At 38.7% G+C, this 22,025-nt stretch overlaps 1 protein-coding gene across 2 annotated transcripts in view; it reads right to left on the minus strand.

Moving 5' to 3' along the window:
- LOC131434481 (tachykinin-like peptides receptor 86C) overlaps positions 1-22,025 on the minus strand; it is a 226,124-nt gene that overhangs the window by 172,592 nt on the left and 31,507 nt on the right. For both annotated transcript variants that reach the window (XM_058601236.1, XM_058601227.1), the window contains one exon: positions 12,937-13,082. In XM_058601236.1, the coding sequence (XP_058457219.1) occupies positions 12,937-13,082 (146 nt within the window). The remainder of the gene's footprint in view (positions 1-12,936; positions 13,083-22,025) is intronic.

Raw genomic sequence — 22,025 nt, forward strand, 5'->3', positions numbered from 1 at the left:
GAGGTTGAGGCTCCCTCCGGGTGTCAAGATAGTCGGGTTCGCGGACGACGTCACGCTGACAGTCTATGGCGAATCCATCGAAGAGGTCGAACTGAGTGCATCACACTCAATCTGCTTGGTGGAGGACTGGCTGCGTAGCAGGAAACTGCAACTCGCGCACCACAAAACAGAAGTGATGGTGGTCAACAACCGCAAATCGGAACAGGAGGCGCTGGTACATGCCGGAGATTGCGTGATCCCCTCCAAGAGATCACTGAAGCAATTGGGTGTGATGCTTGACGACAAACTCAGTTTCAGCAAGCACGTTGAATACGCCTGCAAGCGCGCATCAACAGCGATCGCGGCGCTCTCTCGTTTGATGGCCAACAGCTCGCCTGTGCGCTCCAGTAAACGAAGGTTACTGGCAGGAGTGGCAGTTTCTATCCTCAGGTACGGCAGCCCGGTATGGGCGTCGGCACTGAATGTGGAACGCAACGCACAGATGCTGGAGAGTACGCATAGACTGATGTGTCTTCGCGTAAACAGTGCATACCGCACTGTATCGAGGGATGCGGCCTGCGTGGTTGCAAGCATGATGCCTATCAGTCTGATAGTGAAGGAAGACGCTGAGCGCTACAGCATGCGAGGAGACAGGAACGCCCGTAGGGCCTCCAAAGCCGCTTCTCTACGCAGATGGCAACAAGAGTGGGACAGCTCAACCAAGGGCAGGTGGACACATCGGCTCATACCTAGGGTCTCGAGCTGGTTAGATAGACCTCACGGAGAAGTGAACTTCGGCCTAACGCAGTTCCTCACAGGGCACCGTTGCTTCAGATGGTACCTCCACAGGTTCGGCCACGCGACATCCCCTGTATGTCCTGGCTGCCCAGACGAGATCGAGACGGCTGAACACGTCTTGTTCGCATGTTCCCGTTTCGCGGCTCAAAGGAGTGAGCTACTGGAGGCATGCGGCAGGGACACCACACCGGAAAACCTGATCCAGAGAATGTGCCACTGCGTAGAGAACTGGAACGCAGTGTCGACCGCGGCATCCCAAATTGCGGGAATATTGCAGCGGAAATGGAGTGCGGATCAACAACAGGTCAGCCGCGTACCGTAGCAGGCTCAAGAGGGATCAGCGAATAAACGTCGGTCCGGGAGAACCTTCTTCGTCGGGAAGCTCTTCATCGGAGTAGTCTAGATCCATCGTCGGGGACTAGACGAGTAGTACGTAAAACTGTTAGGATCGTCGGGGCGCCAGTGAACCGGAAGCTTTCCTCCAACCGGAATCACTGGATCGACCCAGGCATCCTCTCGGTCGGGCGTTGACGGCGTCGGTTTCGGGAGGGCCTGCTTCGTCGGGGAACTCTCCGTCGGTGTAGGCCAGATCCTTCGGCGGGGGCTAGTCGAGTAGCCACCACAACACCGATTCGAGTCGTCGAGGCGCCAGCGAACCGGAAGCCATGCTCCAACCGGAATCGCGGGACCGACCTCGGCACTCCATCGGGTGTCCCGTGTGGTGTAAGAGACTCGGTGTCGGGAGATTCTCCTTCGCCGGGGAAATCTCCGTCGGAGTAGTCTAGATCCTTCGTCGGGGACTAGACGAGTAAATCGTGGTGTAATACCGCTAGGATCGTCAGGGCGCCAGTGAACCGGAAGCTTTCCTCCAACCGGAATCACTGGACCGACCCAGGCATCCTCTCGGTCGGGCGTTGACGGGAATCGAAAGCGTCGGTTTCGGGAGGGCCTCCTTCGTCGGGGAACTCTCCGTCGGTGTAGGCTAGATCCTTCGGCGGGGGCTAGTCGAGTAGCCGCCACAACACCGATTCGAGTCGTCGAGGCGCCAGCGAACCGGAAGCCATGCTCCAACCGGAATCGCGGGACCGACCTCGGCACTCCATCGGGTGTCCCGTGTGGTGTAAGAGACTCGGTGTCGGGAGATTCTCCTTCGCCGGGGAACTCTCCGTCGGAGTAGTCTAGATCCTTTGTCGGGGACTAGATGAGTAGATCATCGCGTGGTACCGATAGGATCGTCTGAGCGCCAGTGAACTGGAAGTCACGCTCCAACCGGAATCATTGGATCGACTTAGGCATCCTTTCGGTCGGGTCGTAGACGCGTATCGTAAGCGTCGGTTCAAGAGGACTTCCCTCGTCGGGGAACCCTCCGTCGGTGTAGACTAGATCTTTTGGCGGAGACTAGTCGAGTAGTTCCGCGACGTAGCATCAGTTTTGGGTCGTCGAGGCGCCAGTGAACCGGAAGTTACCCTCCAGCCGGCATCACTGGACCGACCTCGTCATCCAACTGGTCGATTCCTTGAGAGCAGGATGCTGATCCCCATTCTGCATAAATCTGGGGAGGGTGCTGTGAGCACCAATAGCCTTCCACCCCGAAGTAATACCTAGCGGTGGTGCCGGGGAGGTAGGGTTGGAGATCCAAGGTGTTTTAGTGGGTAGTTTCAATCAACAGTTGGGTAGTCCTGTGGAGAGTCCCACACTCCGTGCGTAAATGCATTTCACCTTGTAAAAAAAAAAAAAAAGACGGGTTCAACAAGTAAGTAATTAAAATTAATATCATATCAATTCCCTTCTTAAATTTAGAAATCCTAGATGGCTGAAAACGATTTGTTGTGGATTTGTTCAGTTTATGAATGAATTTGAACGTTGCCTTTTTTTTATTTAAGCAGTCTTTTTCCCTATCCAACCCCGTCATTTTTAGCTTTCGTGTGTTTCCAGGGTGTGACCAGCGCCGTATGCATTGAACCGCCAACCCGGGTCAACTAGTACGTGCGATTATCGATATTCGGAAGCATGGAAAAAATATGTCAGTTTTATACGTATTCTCGTCATCCAGTTATGTTTCTGACATAACTCTCCTGTAATTTTTTTTTAATTTTTGTTTTTATTTTAATTCGTTACTCTCAAACCGGGAGTTTGATGCGAACAAAAGTTCAATAGCAGGCTATGGAACCGAGAGACCTTTTATTTAAATCTAAATTTGTGTAAATCGCTCCAGCCATCTCCGAGAATATTGAGTGAACATTTTTGTTACAAGTATTTTTATCTCCGCTCAATTTTCTCGAAGATAGCTGAACCGATTTTAACAAGCTTAGGCTCGTTAGCGATGTGAATTCAGTACGAAGATTAATTTCCGGAGATATAACGATATAAACCAGGGGTTCCCATGGACCCCTTTACTAAAATTAACTTATGCCTCAGCCCCCATTAACAAATTCCTTTGAAAATTCAATTTCTCGCATTTTTAATATTAGTGTAAAATACTTACCAATTTCTGCGGGTGGTCAAATAATCACAACTTTTTCAGCGTAAATAATTCAAATAACAACTTATACCAAACAATAGGGGGTCGATTTCTAGACCTCGTCGATCCCCATAGTGAGTTTTCGTTTACGTCGACCCCCGCAAAAAGGATATCGACCACTTTGGGAACCCCTGATATAAACAATGGCCTTTTACACTATCTTCTATATTGGATCTAAACTTTAATTTTAGTACTAAATTCAAATGAAACCGTTTTTCCTTCTACATACAATACTGGTTAATAAATATTTTTCCCGAGCAATATCCTTTTAGTTATGATCTAAAAAAAATATTTCCTTTCTAAACATTTCGTCTTCGACTCATTAGTGCAACAGCAGTTTATGTTGAAACACTGCTAATGCCACCTCGCGGTTCACCATGAACCTCTAACTGATGTAGAATGTGCTATGTTTTTTTCTGAAGTGCCAAAAGAACGAGACGTGACGTATTCGAGAGCTCGAGCATTCAACAGTGTTTAACGATCCTTTTCATTGCGATTCACGTCATCCGGTTATGTCTCTGACATTACACACCCGCATATTGCCTTTCTCTATAGAAAGGTAATTGAGCTGCTGGAGAAACCGATTTTTGATCGAAGCTCTAGAGACCCCTAGTGTGTGCAATGTTATATCATTCGATTCAGGTCGACGAGCTACTCTTGAGTCGCATTCTAAGATCAAATGAATCAAGTGTGCGAGTTTTTGCGGAAAGCACAATTTTCTCGGAAATGGCCGAATCGATTTTAATGAACTTCAGTTCGTTTGAAAACTACTATAAAAACAAAGTCTTGGCATTCTTTTTGTGGAATTTGGCCTTTCTGTTTCAACAGACTTCGCAGCCGATTCTTAGCGTACAGAATCATTGAATGGCTAGTACTATGGATCCTACTAACACTATGAATCCTTCCAGGTTGGGGCTCGAACATGCGACAGCTGGCTTGTAAGACCAGCGTCCTATGCATTGAACCGCCAACCCTACTACTATTGAGCAGTTATTAAAGTTCAAAGATCAAGAGACTGTCACTTCCGTTTCTGTTTTTTGTATTTTTTATTTCATAGTTGTATTCACGCATTGAAAGCTACGATCGATCAAGTTTGAAAGGGTGAACGAAAACATTTCCGGTTTCGGCGATATAACCATTTAAGTGACGTAACCGACACGTTGCAGTTTCTTTAATTCGTCAAATTTCCGGGGAAATTCCTTAGCCGATTTCGGGAATCTTAGATTCGTTAGAATTGTTTGACAAGATAAAATAGTTCATAGCGAACACTTTCGGTTATAATAATCGCATAAATGACATAAATGATACTATCGTATAAAAGACGCAACCGATCAACTGCACCTTTTCATATGTGCACAATTTATTCAGAAATGGCTGCGCTTATTTGGATAAGCTCAGGCTTAGGAAAACCCTTCCAGTTCAACATATATAATCGTATAAGAGACGTAACCGACAAAAAAAAACTATTTTCTCACAGATAGCTCAACCGATTTCACCACACCTGGGCTCGTTTGGAAGCAATGAAATGTTCACAGAAATAATTCTTTCTGGTGAAATATCCGACAAAGTGAATGGCTCAATGAGGGTTCAACTAGGGTTAGATAATCAATCCAATTTCTTCGTATTCCTCGCGCTAGAACTAATTACGGATTTAACGAACCCTTTGTCAGCAAGTGCCACATGCTCGATCACTGTTTCAGTACTTTTGACTTTCATTTATCTCGTAATGTTGTAATTAAGAAACTGTTCCTCAGATTGCTGTCTAATTAGATTTATTTGTATCAGATTCAATATAGTCTTAGCCTAATTAGAATTAATAATATTTGATAAAATTTAAGAAAAATGTATCATTTAAATGACTGTTATCTCTTGATACAAAAGATGATGAGGTTTTATGCCTGTTGGAGAGAAAGTTTAACAGAAACTAGCTCCAGAGGGCTTTTCCCTACTCCTGAATAAACGCAGATCTGGGAGCAAAAACATTGTGTTAAGCTGGGCATTGCCGCTTCCGAAGATATAACCGAATAAATGACGTAACCGACAAAACACACTGCTTTCCTCGATAATAGCTTGTCCAGTTTGAAAGTTGTTAAGTAGTCAATGATCAAGTTCAAACGTATTATTGCTGATACTTTCGGTTCTGGAAAGTTTGCCGAATAAGCGACGGTAAACTGAATCAATCTGGAAAGCATTTAACCTAACTAAATTAGTTACCAAAGCTTAGCCCCACGTAGAAAAATTGTTGTTTGAATGACAAAAAAAAGATATCATCACACCACTAGATGGATTAAGAGCCGGTTTTTGATTTAGGTCACATAATTTTCAAGCAATCCAAGACTCTTTTTACGGTAAGGTGTCCAGTAGGCTTGAGACATCTACGGTCACTATGATCTGCAAAACACATCACGATGACGAAAAACAATATTAATCAAAAAATTATTTTCCACTCTCGGAACTTTGTTGGACTCGGCGCGATGGGCAGTAATTAAAAAAGTTGATGACGCCTGTTTGCGGGTAGCAATAAAAATTGCCTTTTGATGTTGCGCGAAACCATTCGAGTTTAGGGGCCGGGCCGAGGCGGAGTGAGATTAAAATCAGCAATTTGGAATAAAGCCCGATCGTTGTATTTAAAAGCTGAATTCTCGGGAAAAAAAGTTCAATTTGAACAAATTGAAAATATCACATAACGAAGAAAATGGTGTTTTTGTGAAATGAGTTACCATTTGATTTCGAGGATACATAAATTGTCCTATATCGTATATATTTCAAGTTCCACTGGAACAGAAGTGGATCAGAAGCGGTTGTTCACCACCATCTCAACCGTGGCCACGCGTTGTGATATATTTTTTTTATTACTGTTATTATGCAACTGCTTTTTAAAATCACATAAAAACCCACACAATAAAACACACAGGATTTTTGGAAGAAACACCTGTAACACTTTTATTGCTGCGTAGTTACTTTGTGTAATCATGAACGAAAATATGCAAGTGAACGTACCGTTTTTGATGGAAGCACTTAAGTGAGTTGTTTACAATTTCATTCGGTCGCTTTCTATGGCTAATGGATGTGCCAAATTTCTCTTGTAAAAAAATGCTACCTAAAATTAATGTCCATGTATGGAAGATCTCTGAAACGTGTGAGGCTTTTTGCACTTTTCATCAACGGAAAAAAATCACAGTTTAATTCGTTGAATCTTTCGTTTGATGGATCATTTAAAAATTATAGTTCTTTCTTAAACTAGTTAGAAAAAAAATTTTATTACAAAGGCTGATTCCGGTAGCTCGATTAAACCTTCATTTAAACTAGTTCTACTAAGCTTTTGTCACGACGAAAGACCAAAATTGATAAATATTTCGGGAAGCCATACCGACCCGATGAAGCGAAATACTTGTACATTCAGTGAGGGCTCATATAGCAAGTAACAATCACAACCATGCACACTCATCGATCCTCTTTTTGCCATTTTTATAGAGAAAGGCTGTGCTAACATTATGAGAACCAACTTTTCAACCGAGGCCCGGAGGCCCGAAATTAATTTTCCATTGAACCTATTGGTTTTATTTTGACGTAAATCGCCCTAATGAATAATGGATAGAACTTAAACGTGAATCTTTCGAGTAGTACTAAACGCAACAACATAATTCTTTCTCCATGCCATCAGAAATACGATCAGCAATTTTTGATGAAATTTTCACCAGTGTGAGATAACCATAAATAACTCAAAATTTAAATTCTTTTAGAATTTTTGGGAACAATTAGTAAAACTCATCACGCTTGACCACAAGTTGTCAGGAAGAAACTAGCTCCGATGTTCAACTGGACTGAAGTATAAAAGGTTAACGTTAACGAAAATCGATCATTTCTTTTTGTGCTTTGGACGCAGAGATGTCCATCTCCTCTGTGTGACGAAGAGCAAGCAAAATTTCTCCCCTCGCACTGACAACTTCAACGAGAGCTCTTCTCTTTTACATATATACACTACTGTTGTATAAAGTCTGCACGCATCATGAGTGCGTTTTTTTATTTCCTTTTACCTCTTCCACTGAATCGCACCAAAGTGCTAGAGCATTAGCTAATAAATTCTCTGAGGTGGATGCAGATACTTTCACAGAAGTGTACACGCCAGTGAGCACTCTGGTGTATGGTTTGCGTAGAAGAAGCGTGGGGCACGCAAAATCAGCAAAATAAAACAATTTATCGTTAAATTTTCAGTTTTCATTGCAAATTTTTCATAGCAAGACCAGATCTACTCTCTATTAATTGAAGTTCACAGAAGTGTTCGCTTACCATCACGCGCCAGTGATCACTTGGGTGTATTTAGGCGAGAGCACGTGAGAGTGATTCGTGTGAAGAGAATGTTATTATCTCGCACCAGCTTCTTCCAACACAAGCACGCACTCAAAGTCTGTCTGTCTGGACACTGAGAAGAAGTGCGCTTTCCTCTTTGTGTGGAGCGGAGCAAATGTATCCGCAGTGTATAATTGAAACCTACGCCCTGGTGTATCACTCTAGTGAAATGCCATCTCTGTTTGGACGGAACTGGACGTCTTGGTGAGGACATTCCACAAACAACAGCATCAATCTTCTGCGTGGTGTAAAGCCTCAAACGCTCGGATTGGGCTCTGATTCGCCTTTCGGAACAGTCGCTTTCAACCAGCAGCACCAACAACAGATTATCAGTAATCGCATTCAGCTTTTGAAGACTCTATCTGGAGTCGGGAACTGCGGATTCTACAACTGAATTCAAAACCTGGATTCTGATTCACCTGGATTTAGTTTCAGACTTCTGTTTCAAAGTTTAGTTTCTGGAACTGAATCCTATTTCTGGAACTGGCTTCATGACTAGATTTTGGAACTGAATTTAGCTCTTTAATTTATGATCGAAATTCGAATCCAGAATTCAATGATTTAGGATTTCAACTTCAGAATTCATGAACAAAATTCAGGATATGAATTTTGGAACCAAATATTAGACTTGAACTCCGAACCTGAATTTTAGAAATTACTTCTGAATCAGAATTTGATTATTGAATTCAGTTTCAAAACTTTAATTTCGAAAATTAGTTTCAGAATTTATTTCCTGATATCAGAACATGCATGCTGTAACTTAGTTTAAGGAGTGTATCTAAAATAAGCTAAAGTGAAAATTAAGGTTCTGGACACATGGCTAAGTGAGAAGGGTATTACTATGCGAAAATTGGTGAAGCGGTTTGGAATTCATCATGCCAGTTTAAGAACCATCATTAATAAGTTTGGGGAACACTATTCTTTGGATGAGGCAGAAAACCCGGTTCTTTCAACCCGAAATGGGACCAGAAAGTGGTATCTCTAATCATGAAGAACAAATCAATGTCAATTCGTGATTTGACCAAAAAAGCATGAACGAGTGTCGGAATTATCTAGTGTATCAAGAGCGAAATCACCTGAAGACCTACAGGAAGCAGAGAATCTTGAAACAAAGTGTAGAATTGTATTCGCGTCTTTTGCAGTGTCCGGATGTATGCGTTTTGATGGACGATGAGACTTATGTAAAGGAGGACTCAAAAACCCTTCCAGGTCCACAATAATTTACTGTCGTCGTTGGGGAGGATGTGAGCGATGCGGACAGGTCGATTCAAGTGGAGAAATTCGGTCGAAATGTACTGGTATGGCAAGCAATATGTTCCTGTGGTTTGAAGTCAACCATTTTTTACACTACCGGAACTATAAATGCAGAAAACTATCGATGTGAGTGTCCCCAGAAGAGATTGCTGCCTTTATATAAGAAGCATAGTACACCTCCACTGTTTTGGCCGGATTTAGCGTCGGATCACTATGTCAAAACCACTCTCAACTGGCTTGCGGAAAAGGGAATAAATTTCGTTGAGAAAAATATCAATCCACCAAATTACCCTCAGCTTCGACCCATCGAACGTTATTGGGCAATCGTGAAGAGGATCTTCAAGAAGACTGGTAAGGCAGCTGGGAACATGCACGAGTTCAAAAAAAGTTGGGCTCAAGCGTCCAAAAAATACAATGCAACACTTGTCCGGAACTTTATGAAGAGCGTTCGATCATAAGTTCGAACATTCGTGAAGAAATAACTTAAATTTCATCCGGTTTTCATTATACTCAAGTTAAACTAGTACAATAAAAAATCAATTTTTAGTTTTAATAAAATATCGTTTTTCATCATAATTTGAAAGAAAAGTTTGTGGATAGCTTATTTTCGATACACTCCTTAAGTGACAAACCATGCTCCAAACCATACCGTAAAGGCACAAAAAAAGTCAAGTAAATTATGGTTTTGTTTGCGTAAAATAGATGTAGATATCTTCTAAGCTATATAAGATAGAGAGTTTATATCTTCGGCAAAGTTATTGGATTCGAGTTATTCTAAAATATTGTAAAAAATTCCAAAAACCTATTTCTTCAGATTAAAAAGTAAGACTTTTTTGTGTCTTTACAAAGAGTTTTGGAACATGGTTTGTCACAAAATTTTGCATGGTGCTTGTGGGACCCAATAGGAACACGAAAAGTGCGGTGGAGCTGATATCTATATTTTGTCCCACCCTAATGCACAACTTCAGTAGAGGTTTCAGTTGTTTATGCTTATGGCAGTTGGAAACAAATTGCTGTCTCTGTTGCAATGTCGAAGCGATTTTATTGATGAAGTTATTGACAAATTTACTCGACGTGCAGAACGATAATACGAAATAAGATTAATAGAATCTTTTTTCGTAAGCAGTCACAGTGGCAGCAGTCCCTTGCTTTAATTCTACACTGGACCCTTGATAATGGAACATGGAACAGAAATGTTGAGTTAGCATTTTTTTTACGTATGCAATTAGCACATACATATACATATGCACGCAAACATACTTACGCACATACATACATACATGTACTTCACATGCAAATATCGTAACATTGAGGGCTTATGTACCAAGAGTCATCTCATTAGTAGAATCACAATGTTATTTTAGCGATTACTCGACTTTCAATTAATGAATTGTGATAAAATCGAATACAATACCTTTGCTTTGTATCTGTGAAGCAATACCGCAGAAAAAATACTGTTGTTATAGCGACGCAAAAACTCGAAGCAAATGTTCCTAATTTCAGCTTACTCTTGAAGTCAATCTATCGAACATAGACAACAGGTTTCACTCTAACTAATGGTTTTCGTATATGAGATGACTAATGGAGGTGAGATAAAGGGAGTACCAATTACCCTACTTTTATCTCTACTATTGGTCGATCGTTAGTCCTGAGCTGAAACGGTGGCCTTTATTACCGTTCTTGGATGCACTTTCTCTTACACTTCACTCACACATCAACTCACGCATCAGATATCCTTACAAAATAAACTGGATGAACATCGTTTGAGAGATATCAGTGGTTTGCTCACATGTTCAGTCTATATTATTTTATTCTATTTTACAATATTACATCTCATTCCACTGTATTCTATGGTACACAAACTACCAATAAACATCAAAGATTAACTTGATTTACCGTTCATCTGCTGCCATCGTGTGAAACCCAATTGGAATACGTTCATTCCACTCAATTTCCTTTTCACACTGGTAATAAGGGCCGGTAGTATGAAAATGAAACATGAAACAGAGCTCAATTAAGCCCTACCGACATCTTCAACCCCGGATGTTGTAGCGTAATGCAATCAACATCTTCAAGTCGTTCCATATCTTATTCATTTAATTCAATAATGAAGCTAAAAGCTGTAACACACATTCATATTAAATTGTAATTGATTGTATTTGATAATGATTGCAATACCGTCAAGCCTACCAATCATGGGAGGGATACGTTGCACTGGTAGTTGAACTTGAATTGCTAACGCTCTGAGAAGTCGAAGATGAAACCCAGAAAAAAACCAAAGAAGCAAAGTTATAATCAATTAAGGAGCTTAATTTTTTGCAGCGTGTTTTGCGGTGGCATGTTTGTTTACATGTCAATAACAGCTGCGCAATCGATTGGTTTCGGTACGGTTTATCGTTTCAATGATGAGTCGAATTGATCCGGAAACGCGAAAGAAAATTCTGCACACTTGGTGCTCTGAAAGTGGTGTCACGTACAAGGAAATTGCGAAACGGGTGAAAGTGCTCCACACCAGTGTCAAAAATATTATCGAGAAGTTCGGTGAGACCCTTTCCATGAAGGATTTGCCCCGATCCGGTAGGAAAACGGGCCCCAGCCAGCCCGGCCGGGACTTAAAAGTGGTTGAGTACATCGGGAAAAACCCATCGGCGTCGACGCGGGATTTGGCCAAGCAGTTCAACGCTAGCATCGGGATGATTCAACGGATCAAAGTTCGGAACTCCCTGAAAACGTACAAGAAACAGAAGTAGCCGAAAAAGTCCCTGGTACAGCAAGTTCAGGCCAAAACAAGAGCGCGAAAACTGTATAACCGGATTCTACAGAATAAAGACGGATGCATCCTTATCGACGACGAAGCCTATGCCAAGGAAGACTTTCGAGCGCTGCCCGGACCGCAATATTATACGAAATCGGTGTACCAGGACCTGGACGACGCTGACACCACGGTGGCGATGGAAAAGTTTGGGCAGAAGGTGTTGGTCTGGCAAGCAATTTGTACCTGTGGTTTGCGGTCGTTTATTTTCTTCACGAAGGGCACAATTAACGCCAAGGTGTACGAGGAAGAATGTTTTAAGAAGAGAATGCTGCCACTGTACAGAAAGGATAAGGCTCCTCCTATCTTCTGGCCGGATTTGGCTTCAGCCCACTACGCCAACTTCGTTCTACAGTGGTTGTCAAAAAATAATGTGCAATTCGTGGAAAAGGACATCAACCCACCGAACTGCCCGGATCTTCGACCAATTGAAAGGTATTGGGCAATTGTCAAGCGGCACTTTCGGAAGGAAGGTACAGTGTCCCAAAACATGCAGGAGTTAAAAAAAACTGGACAGCTGCCACCAGGAAAGTCACAAAACTAACTGTGCACAATTTAATGAAGAATGTCAAGTCCAAAGTGCGAGCGTTTCACATAAACTAGGATTTTTTTCAATATAATCAGTGAAATGCATAAACATGTAATTTTTCTACAATATATCGATAACTGATGTCAAAATATGTTTTTTTTTTCGCTTTTTTATTCAATATCAATGTTGCTAACTACTTTTCGATACACTCCTTAGTACAAGTTAATGCTGTTTTGTTAACAAAATTGTTTTACTCTTATAACTAAATTCGTTTTCGTTCATTCTACCAGAATCTACTCCAAACCAATAGTTTCATGTAAGCGCATGGTGTTTCACTCTGGCTCAATCACTTTGCAGCAATATGCAATGTGAAAACGTCGCGTTTATTATTTGGTTTCGTAAAATTTTTCCCCATCCCCTCGAAGTTTATTCAGTCAACCTCAACTGAACGGTTCTTTTAATTCTATTTGATTCTGGCCGAAGTGTGCTTCAACCAGATTGATTCGAACGTCGAACGATGCTATACTTCCTAACAGTAGGTACTTTCCATTAAACCAACAAACACTTGACCACCAGCGTCCGTTCATCAGTTGTAATCATTGCCGAACATACGAACGAGTTCAAATCCTGCCAAACAATTCAACAAGCCCTCCTCCTCTGCAAAAAAAAAAGAATGTAACACTCCCGACTTACCCAAAACGATCCACAGCACGATACAGTTCCCGGTGATGGCCACCAGCAGCATCGCTCCGAACACCACACCCCAGGCCATCTTCTGTTGCCAGGGCAGCTCGAAGGGGCTTTTGGTTGTCGGAAACAAACACTCGGTAATGAATTCTCTGGAATCAAATAACAACAACAGAAAAAAAGTACAAATATTAAACATTGAAACAATACCGTCCATTGGCGGCAAACCCCGCTCGATCGATCGCGAAATAGGTTCGTTAAAAGTTTATGCGGGTGCTTGGGAAACTAAACTTTGCAATTATGTTCTAACAAGGCCAAAAATTTCACGTACTCATGGTTATTGCATTATGACAGGAGAATACCATCCGTCCCAGATGTCAAATCTGAATTCCGGTTGCCTGAGTTGTTGAGTAGTTTAACATAGCTTTGCACTCAATGAAACCATCGTTTCTCCTCCGTTCAATAGGCGAACGAGGATTCCCAAAAAAAAAAAAGAATGTCACACTCTCAATCCACTTCAAATCTAATCTACTATTCGTCGCTAACGAGCCGTGCGATGAAGGACTCGTGTGTAGGCTAATGCAGAGAGAGAGGCACAGTAATAACGAGCAACCTTCGGCCGCTCAGATCTAATCCATTAAATTGACCTGTTGGCATAAGAGATAAGAAAAAATGACAACGCTTTTCAACAAAATAGAATGCCGCAGGCACTCTCCCTTCTATCGCATTAAAGTTGATGGGTTGATCTTGTGCCGAGTTCGCCGAGATATCTCGGAACCACAGCAAAACCCAGCGTCTTCATCAAATCGAATTGAATTTGATGACGGCACGCGATACTGTTATGACATTTCTCATACTCGAAGACAGTTTGCTTGGATGTTCACTTTTCGACTAAGCATAATATTAGCATATGCAAGGAGGCTCTGATGAGACAGTCCGTATTGCACCTTGGTGACGCAAATCGAGACACAAAAATGCGCCCGTAAGCGGAAACACACTGAAAACTGCAACTCCCTCCATTATTCAATGATCATAGGCCGTGAGTTCAGCCCGCAGAAACGTGCCGGGAATTCAATTACGACCATCCGGGCACTCCAAACTCAAAACGTCGTTTTGTTCCTTTCGAATAACCATGAAGAAGCAAACGAACCACCGCATTCCGGTTGAACCATGTACGGACCGAAACTGACTGCACAACAGCACAATGTCGGACAAAACGAGCAAAACTGATGACGCCTCCACAATGTCGAAATCGGGGAGGGGGGAGGAAGTGGGCGGGCGACATGCATGGCCCATTGACTACCGGATGACGCTGTCCGTATGCTCAATAACACGATGCACTGCAATAAGGACTGTTGCTCTGTGTGTGTGTATTGAAGTTTCCATTTGGTCGGGATCAGATGGGCTGGTGAACTTGAAGCCAACCGGACCAGACCGGAAGATTAGCGTAGGAAAATTGGTGCATTGTTATTCAATAATGTCACTCGATGTTTCTCGACTGCGATTCATCTAATATCTGTTATTTTTGACAGTGGTACTTTGAAAGTACATTGTTAGGAAAGCTTTTCCTTCGCAGTGGCGAAAGCAAGTTTTGTGTTGGACATTTTGAATAACTGTTTCCGGAACCGGCATCGGGAGACAGGCGAAGTTGCGGTAAGTTCATAGTTTTTTAGGGTTTTAGGGTCTGTAAGTTCTGTTTGCTTCAAAACGGTTGAAGGCTCCAACTCATGTTTGCTCGGTTCCGATGGACTCGCTTGTGTTTTCAAAATCAAGCTTCGGTGTAGGTTTACGTTTTTTTAATCGCGTGTGCAAAATCGAACACCACACACAGTGTGTTTTGTTCGTAGAGGCGGTGTTGTGTTTTATTCTTCCGTACAACCGCTTGTACGTACCGGTGCGCTTGTAATTCCGAAACAGGAAGCCAGCTCCGGGTGAAATTCAGGAGGTATGTATGTAATCATAGTACTATAAGCCATCGCTGAGAAAAGTGAGTTCATTCCATTTTAGAGTTTGTGACCAGTGTTTCCGGTGCTTGCGCAATCGGAAGCCAGACACTGACACGTCAAATGACAAGGCCTATCGATTGGAGCTGATCTGAGCAATCCCATTTTTCCGTGTTACGCATCACTGCTCTGTATAACTGCTTGAAATGTTCAACACTCTCTTATCCTGTAATTTCGGTTCCGAAAGTCGGATCCAGACGGAATTCAGAAGTTTTGTTTAGGACGAGAAGACCATTAATGTTAATCTAAGTAAAATCGGTTACGCCATCTCTGAGAAAAGTGAGTAAGTAATTTGAAATTTCTACGTTAATCACTGTCATTCCGGAACCGAAAATCGGATCAAGATGAAATTCAGGAATTTTCTATGTGATTCATTATATGATTTTTTATTTGAATATAATTAGGTGAAATTTACCCCATAATTCCGGAACCGGAAGTCTTATCCAAACGAAATTCCGGAATTTTGTATAAGACCGCAAGACTTTTCATTTGAATCTAAGATTTTCACAGTGATTGCATAGCCTTTCTATATGAGAAAAGCATAAAGTTTTGACAGATAAAAGCCTAAAAAAGAAATTGTTTTTGGCAGAGCCGTAGTGAGCGTTTCTGGCGTTCGAGGCGAACTCAAAAATATTCGTTCCACCATTTTTTTTAACAAACACCATGTAAGGTTATTGCAATTAACATTTTCTATTTTAGTATCAATCTTGAGAGCGTTACATCATAAATCTCGCATTAACACTGTAAACTCCACAAAAGCCTACTGGAAGTCTCTTCCAGCCAAAAGGACAGTTCTTCGTAAGATTTTTAAAGCAAATGATGAGCTTTACGATCAACATTAACGCTCTAATTTTTATCGTGAATGCATAGATTAAAATAAGAACACCAAATCGTCTTGAAATAAACGTGCTTCTTGCAAAAATCTGCATGATTTATTGAAAATACTTTAACGGGAATACGTCTTGCTTTACTGTTTCAAGATACGCTCTTTGGAAAAAAAAAATGGGTAGAACTTAATCGTGAATATCTCGGCAAAAAATGAGGAGGTGGTGAATATGGAATTTCTGAAATTGTTTTTTTTTAATGCCATAAGTCAGCTTTCTGGGACATAAAAAACTTTGAAAATTTCCGAAATTGAAATTTTTTTATGCCGAAGGTCTTAGAATTACATGAAACGTCATGGTTTTAGAATCATATTAAAAAAAAAGTCTTGAAGAAGTCTGCGTACAAAACACAACAAGGTGCCGAGCAGAATCCACGCAATTACATCACAACAATTTTATTGACGACCCCTCGAGGAAACATCGAATTTGACTACAAATAAAGGTTAGACAAGTTGTACTTGAGGTTGTGTGGCTTCTGCGAGTATGAAAGCAGATTGATACTAGATATAGCTCTTCTTTTTTCCTGACTATCTACGCTGAGTAAGATCGACTAGTATTACGGTTGTAAAAAACTTCTAATGTTCCGAGACTTGTACCGATTAAAGACAAAGAGTGTACAAATTCATACGCTGTATCGATTTAGTGATAAAAGTCCGAAATCCCTTCATCCATCCGTGAATCAGTTTAAACTTTGATAATACAGTCCACTATTATGTTTCTATTGTGTCGAACAGTCTGCTTAAAAAGTTTTGAAATTTCCGAAATCGATTTTTTTAAGTCAAAAGTTTTCGAATTGCATGAAACGTCGAGAGTTAGTGTCATTTCGAAAAATTTTTTTAATCGACTTTCTGGGGCTTTGAAAAAATTTGAGTTTTCGAAACTTTTTTAATGTAGTATTGTATGAAACGTGGAGATCTGGTGTTATCTCGAACAAATTTGTTTTTAGAATTGTAAAATCGATTTTGGAAATCTAAAAAAATCCCAGAATCCAGATTTAAAAACAATTTTTTTTCGGGACAACACAAAATCTTGACGTTTCATGCAACTCTAAGTCTTTTGGCATAACAAAAATAGTCGATTTCAGAAATTTTAAATTTTCAAGTTCCAGAAAGTCGATTTTTATAACAAAAAATCTTGTTTAAATATGACACTAAATCTAGATGTTTCATGCAATTCTAAGTTAAATTTTTTTTGCGTTTTGGGAAATCTCAAAATCTTTTGAAATCTCAGAAAGTCGTTTTTTAAGATGACTAAATCTCGACGTTTCATACAATTCTGACTTCTGGTATCAATAAAAAAATTATCGATTCAGGTAGGCTAAAATTTTTTTTAAGTCCCAGAAATTCGATTTAAAAAAAAATGTTTTTCGGTGTGATACTAAATTTCGACGATTTTTTCTAAGACTTTTGGCATAAAAAAAATTTGATTTCTGAAATTTCCAAATTTTTTTAAGTTCTAGAAAGTAGATTTTCTAAAAAAAAAAATTATTTTTTTTGGGATGATACTAAATCTCGACATTTCACTAAGACTTTAGGCATAAAAAACATATTTTATCGATATCGGAAATTTCAAAAAAAGTCCCAGAAAGCCGATTTTTCCAAAAATAAAAAATTTTTTTTCGAGATGACACTAAATCTTGACATTTCATACGATTCTAAGACTTTTGAAATTTCAATTTTCCCAGAAAGCCGTTTTTTTTCAAAAACAAAATGTTTCTTCGACATGAGACTTAAAGCTTGGTCTTTCATGCAATTCTAAGATTTTTGGCACAAAAAAAAATATTTTGATTTCGGAAATTTCAATGTTTTTTTGTCTCATAATTTCAATTTTTTTTAACTATCGAGATGACACTAAATCTTGACATTTCATACAATTCTAAGACTTTTGGCATCAAAATTTAAAAAAAATAGATTTCGGAAATTTCAAAATTTTTTCAAAAAATATTTTTCCGAGATAACACTAAATCTTAACGTTTCATGCATAGTCTTTTGGCATAAAAACAAATTTTCGATTTCGGAAAAAATAAATCCCAGAAAGTCGATTTAAAAAAAAAATTTTTTCTCTATGACACTAAATATCGACATTTCACTAAGACTTTTGGCATAAAAAACATGTTATGTGCCCTAGCACAAAATTTGGCTAACCACTAAATGACCTAACCTGCATCGGCCAGAAATAGTCGAAAACACGTTTTCGTTCGGCACGTCAGAAAAGACATTGCAATCCGTTGCAAAACAAAAAGTGTTCTGTAAGTAGCAGAAACTTTACGTTTGCTTAGCGGTTCAAATTGAACTGTCGAGTTTAGCACTAAGCAGTTCAATTTGAACTGCTCTGCACTGATGAGTCAAAGACGAAACGTAAAACTAATAAAAACGGTTATGTGCCCTAGCACAAAATTTGGCTAACCCCTAAATGATAAAAAACATATTTTTTCGATTTCAGAAATTTAAAAAAAGTCCCAGAAAGTCGATTTTTCCCAAAAAAAAACTTTTTTGAGGTGACACTAAATTTAAATTTCTTTTTGTCTCAGAAAATCGATTTTTTCCAAAAAAACAACTATCAAGATGACACTAAATCTCGACATTTCATACAATTCTAAGACTTTTGGCATCAAAATAAAAAAAAATCGATTTCGGAAATTTCAAAATTTTTTCCAAAAATTTTTTTTCGAGATAACACTAAATCTTAACGTTTCATGCAATTTTAAGTCTTTTGGCATCAAGATAAATTTTCGATTTCGGAAAAAAAATCCCAGCCAGTCGATTTTTTCAAAATTCGGCTTGACACATTTCAAAAAACAATTCTAAAAATTTCGATTTCGGAAATTTCAAAAAAAGTTCTAGAAAAAAAAATTATTTTAAAGAAATTTTTTTCGAGATGACACTAAAGCTCTACGTTTCATGTAATTCTAAGACTTTTGGCATAAAAAATTCGATTTCGGAATTCTCAAAATTTTTTTAAGTACCAGAAAGTCGATTTTTTTTTAATTTGTTTTCCGAGATGACACTAAATCTTGGCATGTCATATAATTCTAAGTCTTTTGACATCAACACAAAATTTTCGATTGCGGTAATTTCAAAAGAAGTCCCATAAAGTAGATTTTTTCAAGATTACACTAAATCTCGACTTTTCATGCAATTTAAAATTTTTAGCATTAAAAATAAATCATCGATTTCGTGAATCTCGAAAATTTAAGTTCAAGAAAGTCGGGTTTAAAAAAAATATATTTTTTTTTGGATTGACACTAAATCTCGACGTTTCATCCAATTATAAGGCTTTGGCATAAATTTTTTTTTTCAGGTACCAGAAAGTTGATTTTTTTCCAAGATGACACTAAAGCTCGACGTTTCATGCAATACTAAAACTTTTGGCATCAAAAAAAATTTTTATTTCGGAAATCTCAAAATAATTTTAAGTTCCAGAAAGTCGATTTAAAAAAAATATTTTTTTTTCGAGTTTGCACTAAATCTTGACGTTTCATACAATTTTTTTCAAGTCGCAGAAGTTGATTTTTCAAACAAAAAATTTCCAGATGACACTAAAGCTCTATGTTTTATACAATACTATAACTTTTGGCATCAAAACAAAATTTTCGATTTCGGAATTCTCAAAGGAAGTCCCAGAAAGTATATTTTTTACATACCAATTCTAAGACTTTTGGCATAAAAAAAATCTTAAACTTTTTTTAAGTCGATTTTTTCAAAAATTTGTTTACCGAGATGACACTAAATCTCGACATGTCATGTAATTCTAAGGCATTTTGGCATCAGCACAAAATTTTCGTTTTCAGTAATGTCAAAAAAGTCCCAGAAAGTAGATTTTTTCAAAGAAACTTTTTTTCAAGATGACACATTTTCGTTTTCGGTAATCTCAAAAAAGTCCCAGAAAGTAGATTTTTTCAAAGAAATTTTTTTTTAAGATGACACATTAATCTCGACTCTTCATGCAATTTAAAACTTTTAGCATTAAAAATAAATCTTCAATTTCGGAAATCTCGAAAATTTAAGTTCAAGAAAGTCGGTTTAAAAAAAATATATATTTTTTTGGGTTGACACTAAATCTTGACGTTTCATCCAATTAAAAGATTTTTTTCGGGTACCATAGTTGTTTAAAAAAAAAATTCCAAGATGACACAGTAAAGCTCGACGGTTCATGCAATACTAAAACTTTTGGCATAAAAAAAATTTTCCATTTCGAAAAATCTCAAAAAAAAATTAAGTTACAGAAAGTTGAATGAAAAAAAATTTTTTTTTTCGAGGTGACAGTAAATCAATAAGACTTTTGGCATCAAAAAACAAAATTTTTGATTTCGGAAATCTCAAAAATTTTGTAAGTCCCAGAAAGACGATTTTTTTCAAAAATTTGTTTTCCGAGATGACACTAAAGCTCGATGTTTCATGCAATACTAAAACTTTTGGCATTAAAAAAAATATATATTCGATTTCGGAAATTTCAAATCTTTTTAAATCCCAGAATATTGATTTTTTCAAAATAATTTTTTTTCCACGATGACACTAAAGCTTGACGTTTAATACAATTCTAAGACTTTTGGTATCAAAAAATCTTTTTGATTTCGGAGATTTGAAATTTTTTTTTCGTTCCAGAAAGTTGATTTTTCAAAAAAAAAAAGTCCCAGAAAGTAAGTTTTTTCGAAGAATAGTTTTTTAGAGATGATACTAAATCTCGACGTTTCATGCAATTCTAGGACTTTTGGCATCAAAAAACCAATTTTCGATTTCGGAAATCTCAAACAATTTTGAAGTCCCGAAGTTTTAAAGATTTAAAAAAAAATTATCGAGATGACACTAAGCTTACGTTTCGTTTACAATTCTAAGACTTTTGGCATTAAAAATAAATCGACGATTTCGGAAATTTCAAGATAAGTCCCAGAAAGTCGATTTTTTCATAAAAAACATGTTCGATATGACACTGAATCTCGTTGGTGCAATTTTGAGACTTTTGGCATAAAAAAATCGATATCATGTACCATGGTGATTTTTCAAGATTGAAAATTTTCAAACTTTGACCGACAAGATCGAACATTTTCAAACTTTGACGACCTTACCCATATCCGATTTAGCTCAAATTTTTTTGAGATGCTAAAACTTTTGATCATTACCGCTTAACGAATTTAGAGATGAAACCTAAAATATTGACACCCTAGTGATCAGCAATGTATGAATGAATTTTCAACAGTGTAAGATAACGACAAATAACTCAAAAATTGTTTTCACAAATTTTTGGAAACATTTAGGCTTTTCTCCTTCCCGCGACAGTGGTTTTGGGGTAGTCATTCGCCTTTCGGTTTATGATCTCATTCTCTTTTGGGACGGCGTGGCGAGCAGTTGCCTTCTTAACCAGCAGCAAAAAAATTCAAAATCTACAATAACAGATTATCGTTAATCGCATTCTGGTTCTGAATAGTGGTTCTGGATTCGGTAATTAAATTCAAGATTGGATTCTGGAACGAGATCTTAAAACTGAATTTTAATCATTTACGTTTCGCATTCAGCTCATTAGTGCATTAGCAGATTATGTTGATCTACTAATGCCACCTCGCGGATCAACATAATTCGCTAAGCAGACGTAAAGTCATTGCTATTTGCAACGCACTTATTTTACACTAAAAGGGTTATGTCTATTCCATTTTTTTAAAATTAATTTTTGAAAGAGCTGGTTTTAATAGGCATAATATGAGAATTATGAATGCTAACGATGCCGACAACACCAATTGATCCAGTCTAACAAGTCCCCTCTCTTCACAGAAATCGATAGTACGAATATGGTTGGGATTGATTCCCGCAAAGATGTATGCGAAATGAAATGATTCGGCTTATCAATGCACTGCAATTAAAAAGCCTGGTAAATGCGATTTGCCACTTGAGCTATGGTATAGCGTATCACTTCAGTACAAGGATCACTGACATTCCGGTGAAGCTTAATCAGTGCTCGAATCGAACACCGAGCACAGTGATTTAATCCAATATACACGTATTAATTTCAAGTTAACAAATATACTTGTCTTCTGCTCCCGGAACTGCACTAACCGATAATAAATAATTGAATCTGCTGGAATCCGTTCGGATTTTTTCGCGGCACGATTTCTTGAAAAAACAAATAGGTATTTTTTTCAGGTGAAGCTCAACTGTATTAGCTTAACGTTGCCGATTATCTCTAGTGTACGCGAGGAAAGAAAAAAAACCATTCA

The sequence above is a fragment of the Malaya genurostris genome, chromosome 1 (assembly GCF_030247185.1).
Source record: "Malaya genurostris strain Urasoe2022 chromosome 1, Malgen_1.1, whole genome shotgun sequence".
Classification (NCBI taxonomy): Eukaryota; Metazoa; Arthropoda; class Insecta; order Diptera; family Culicidae; genus Malaya; species Malaya genurostris.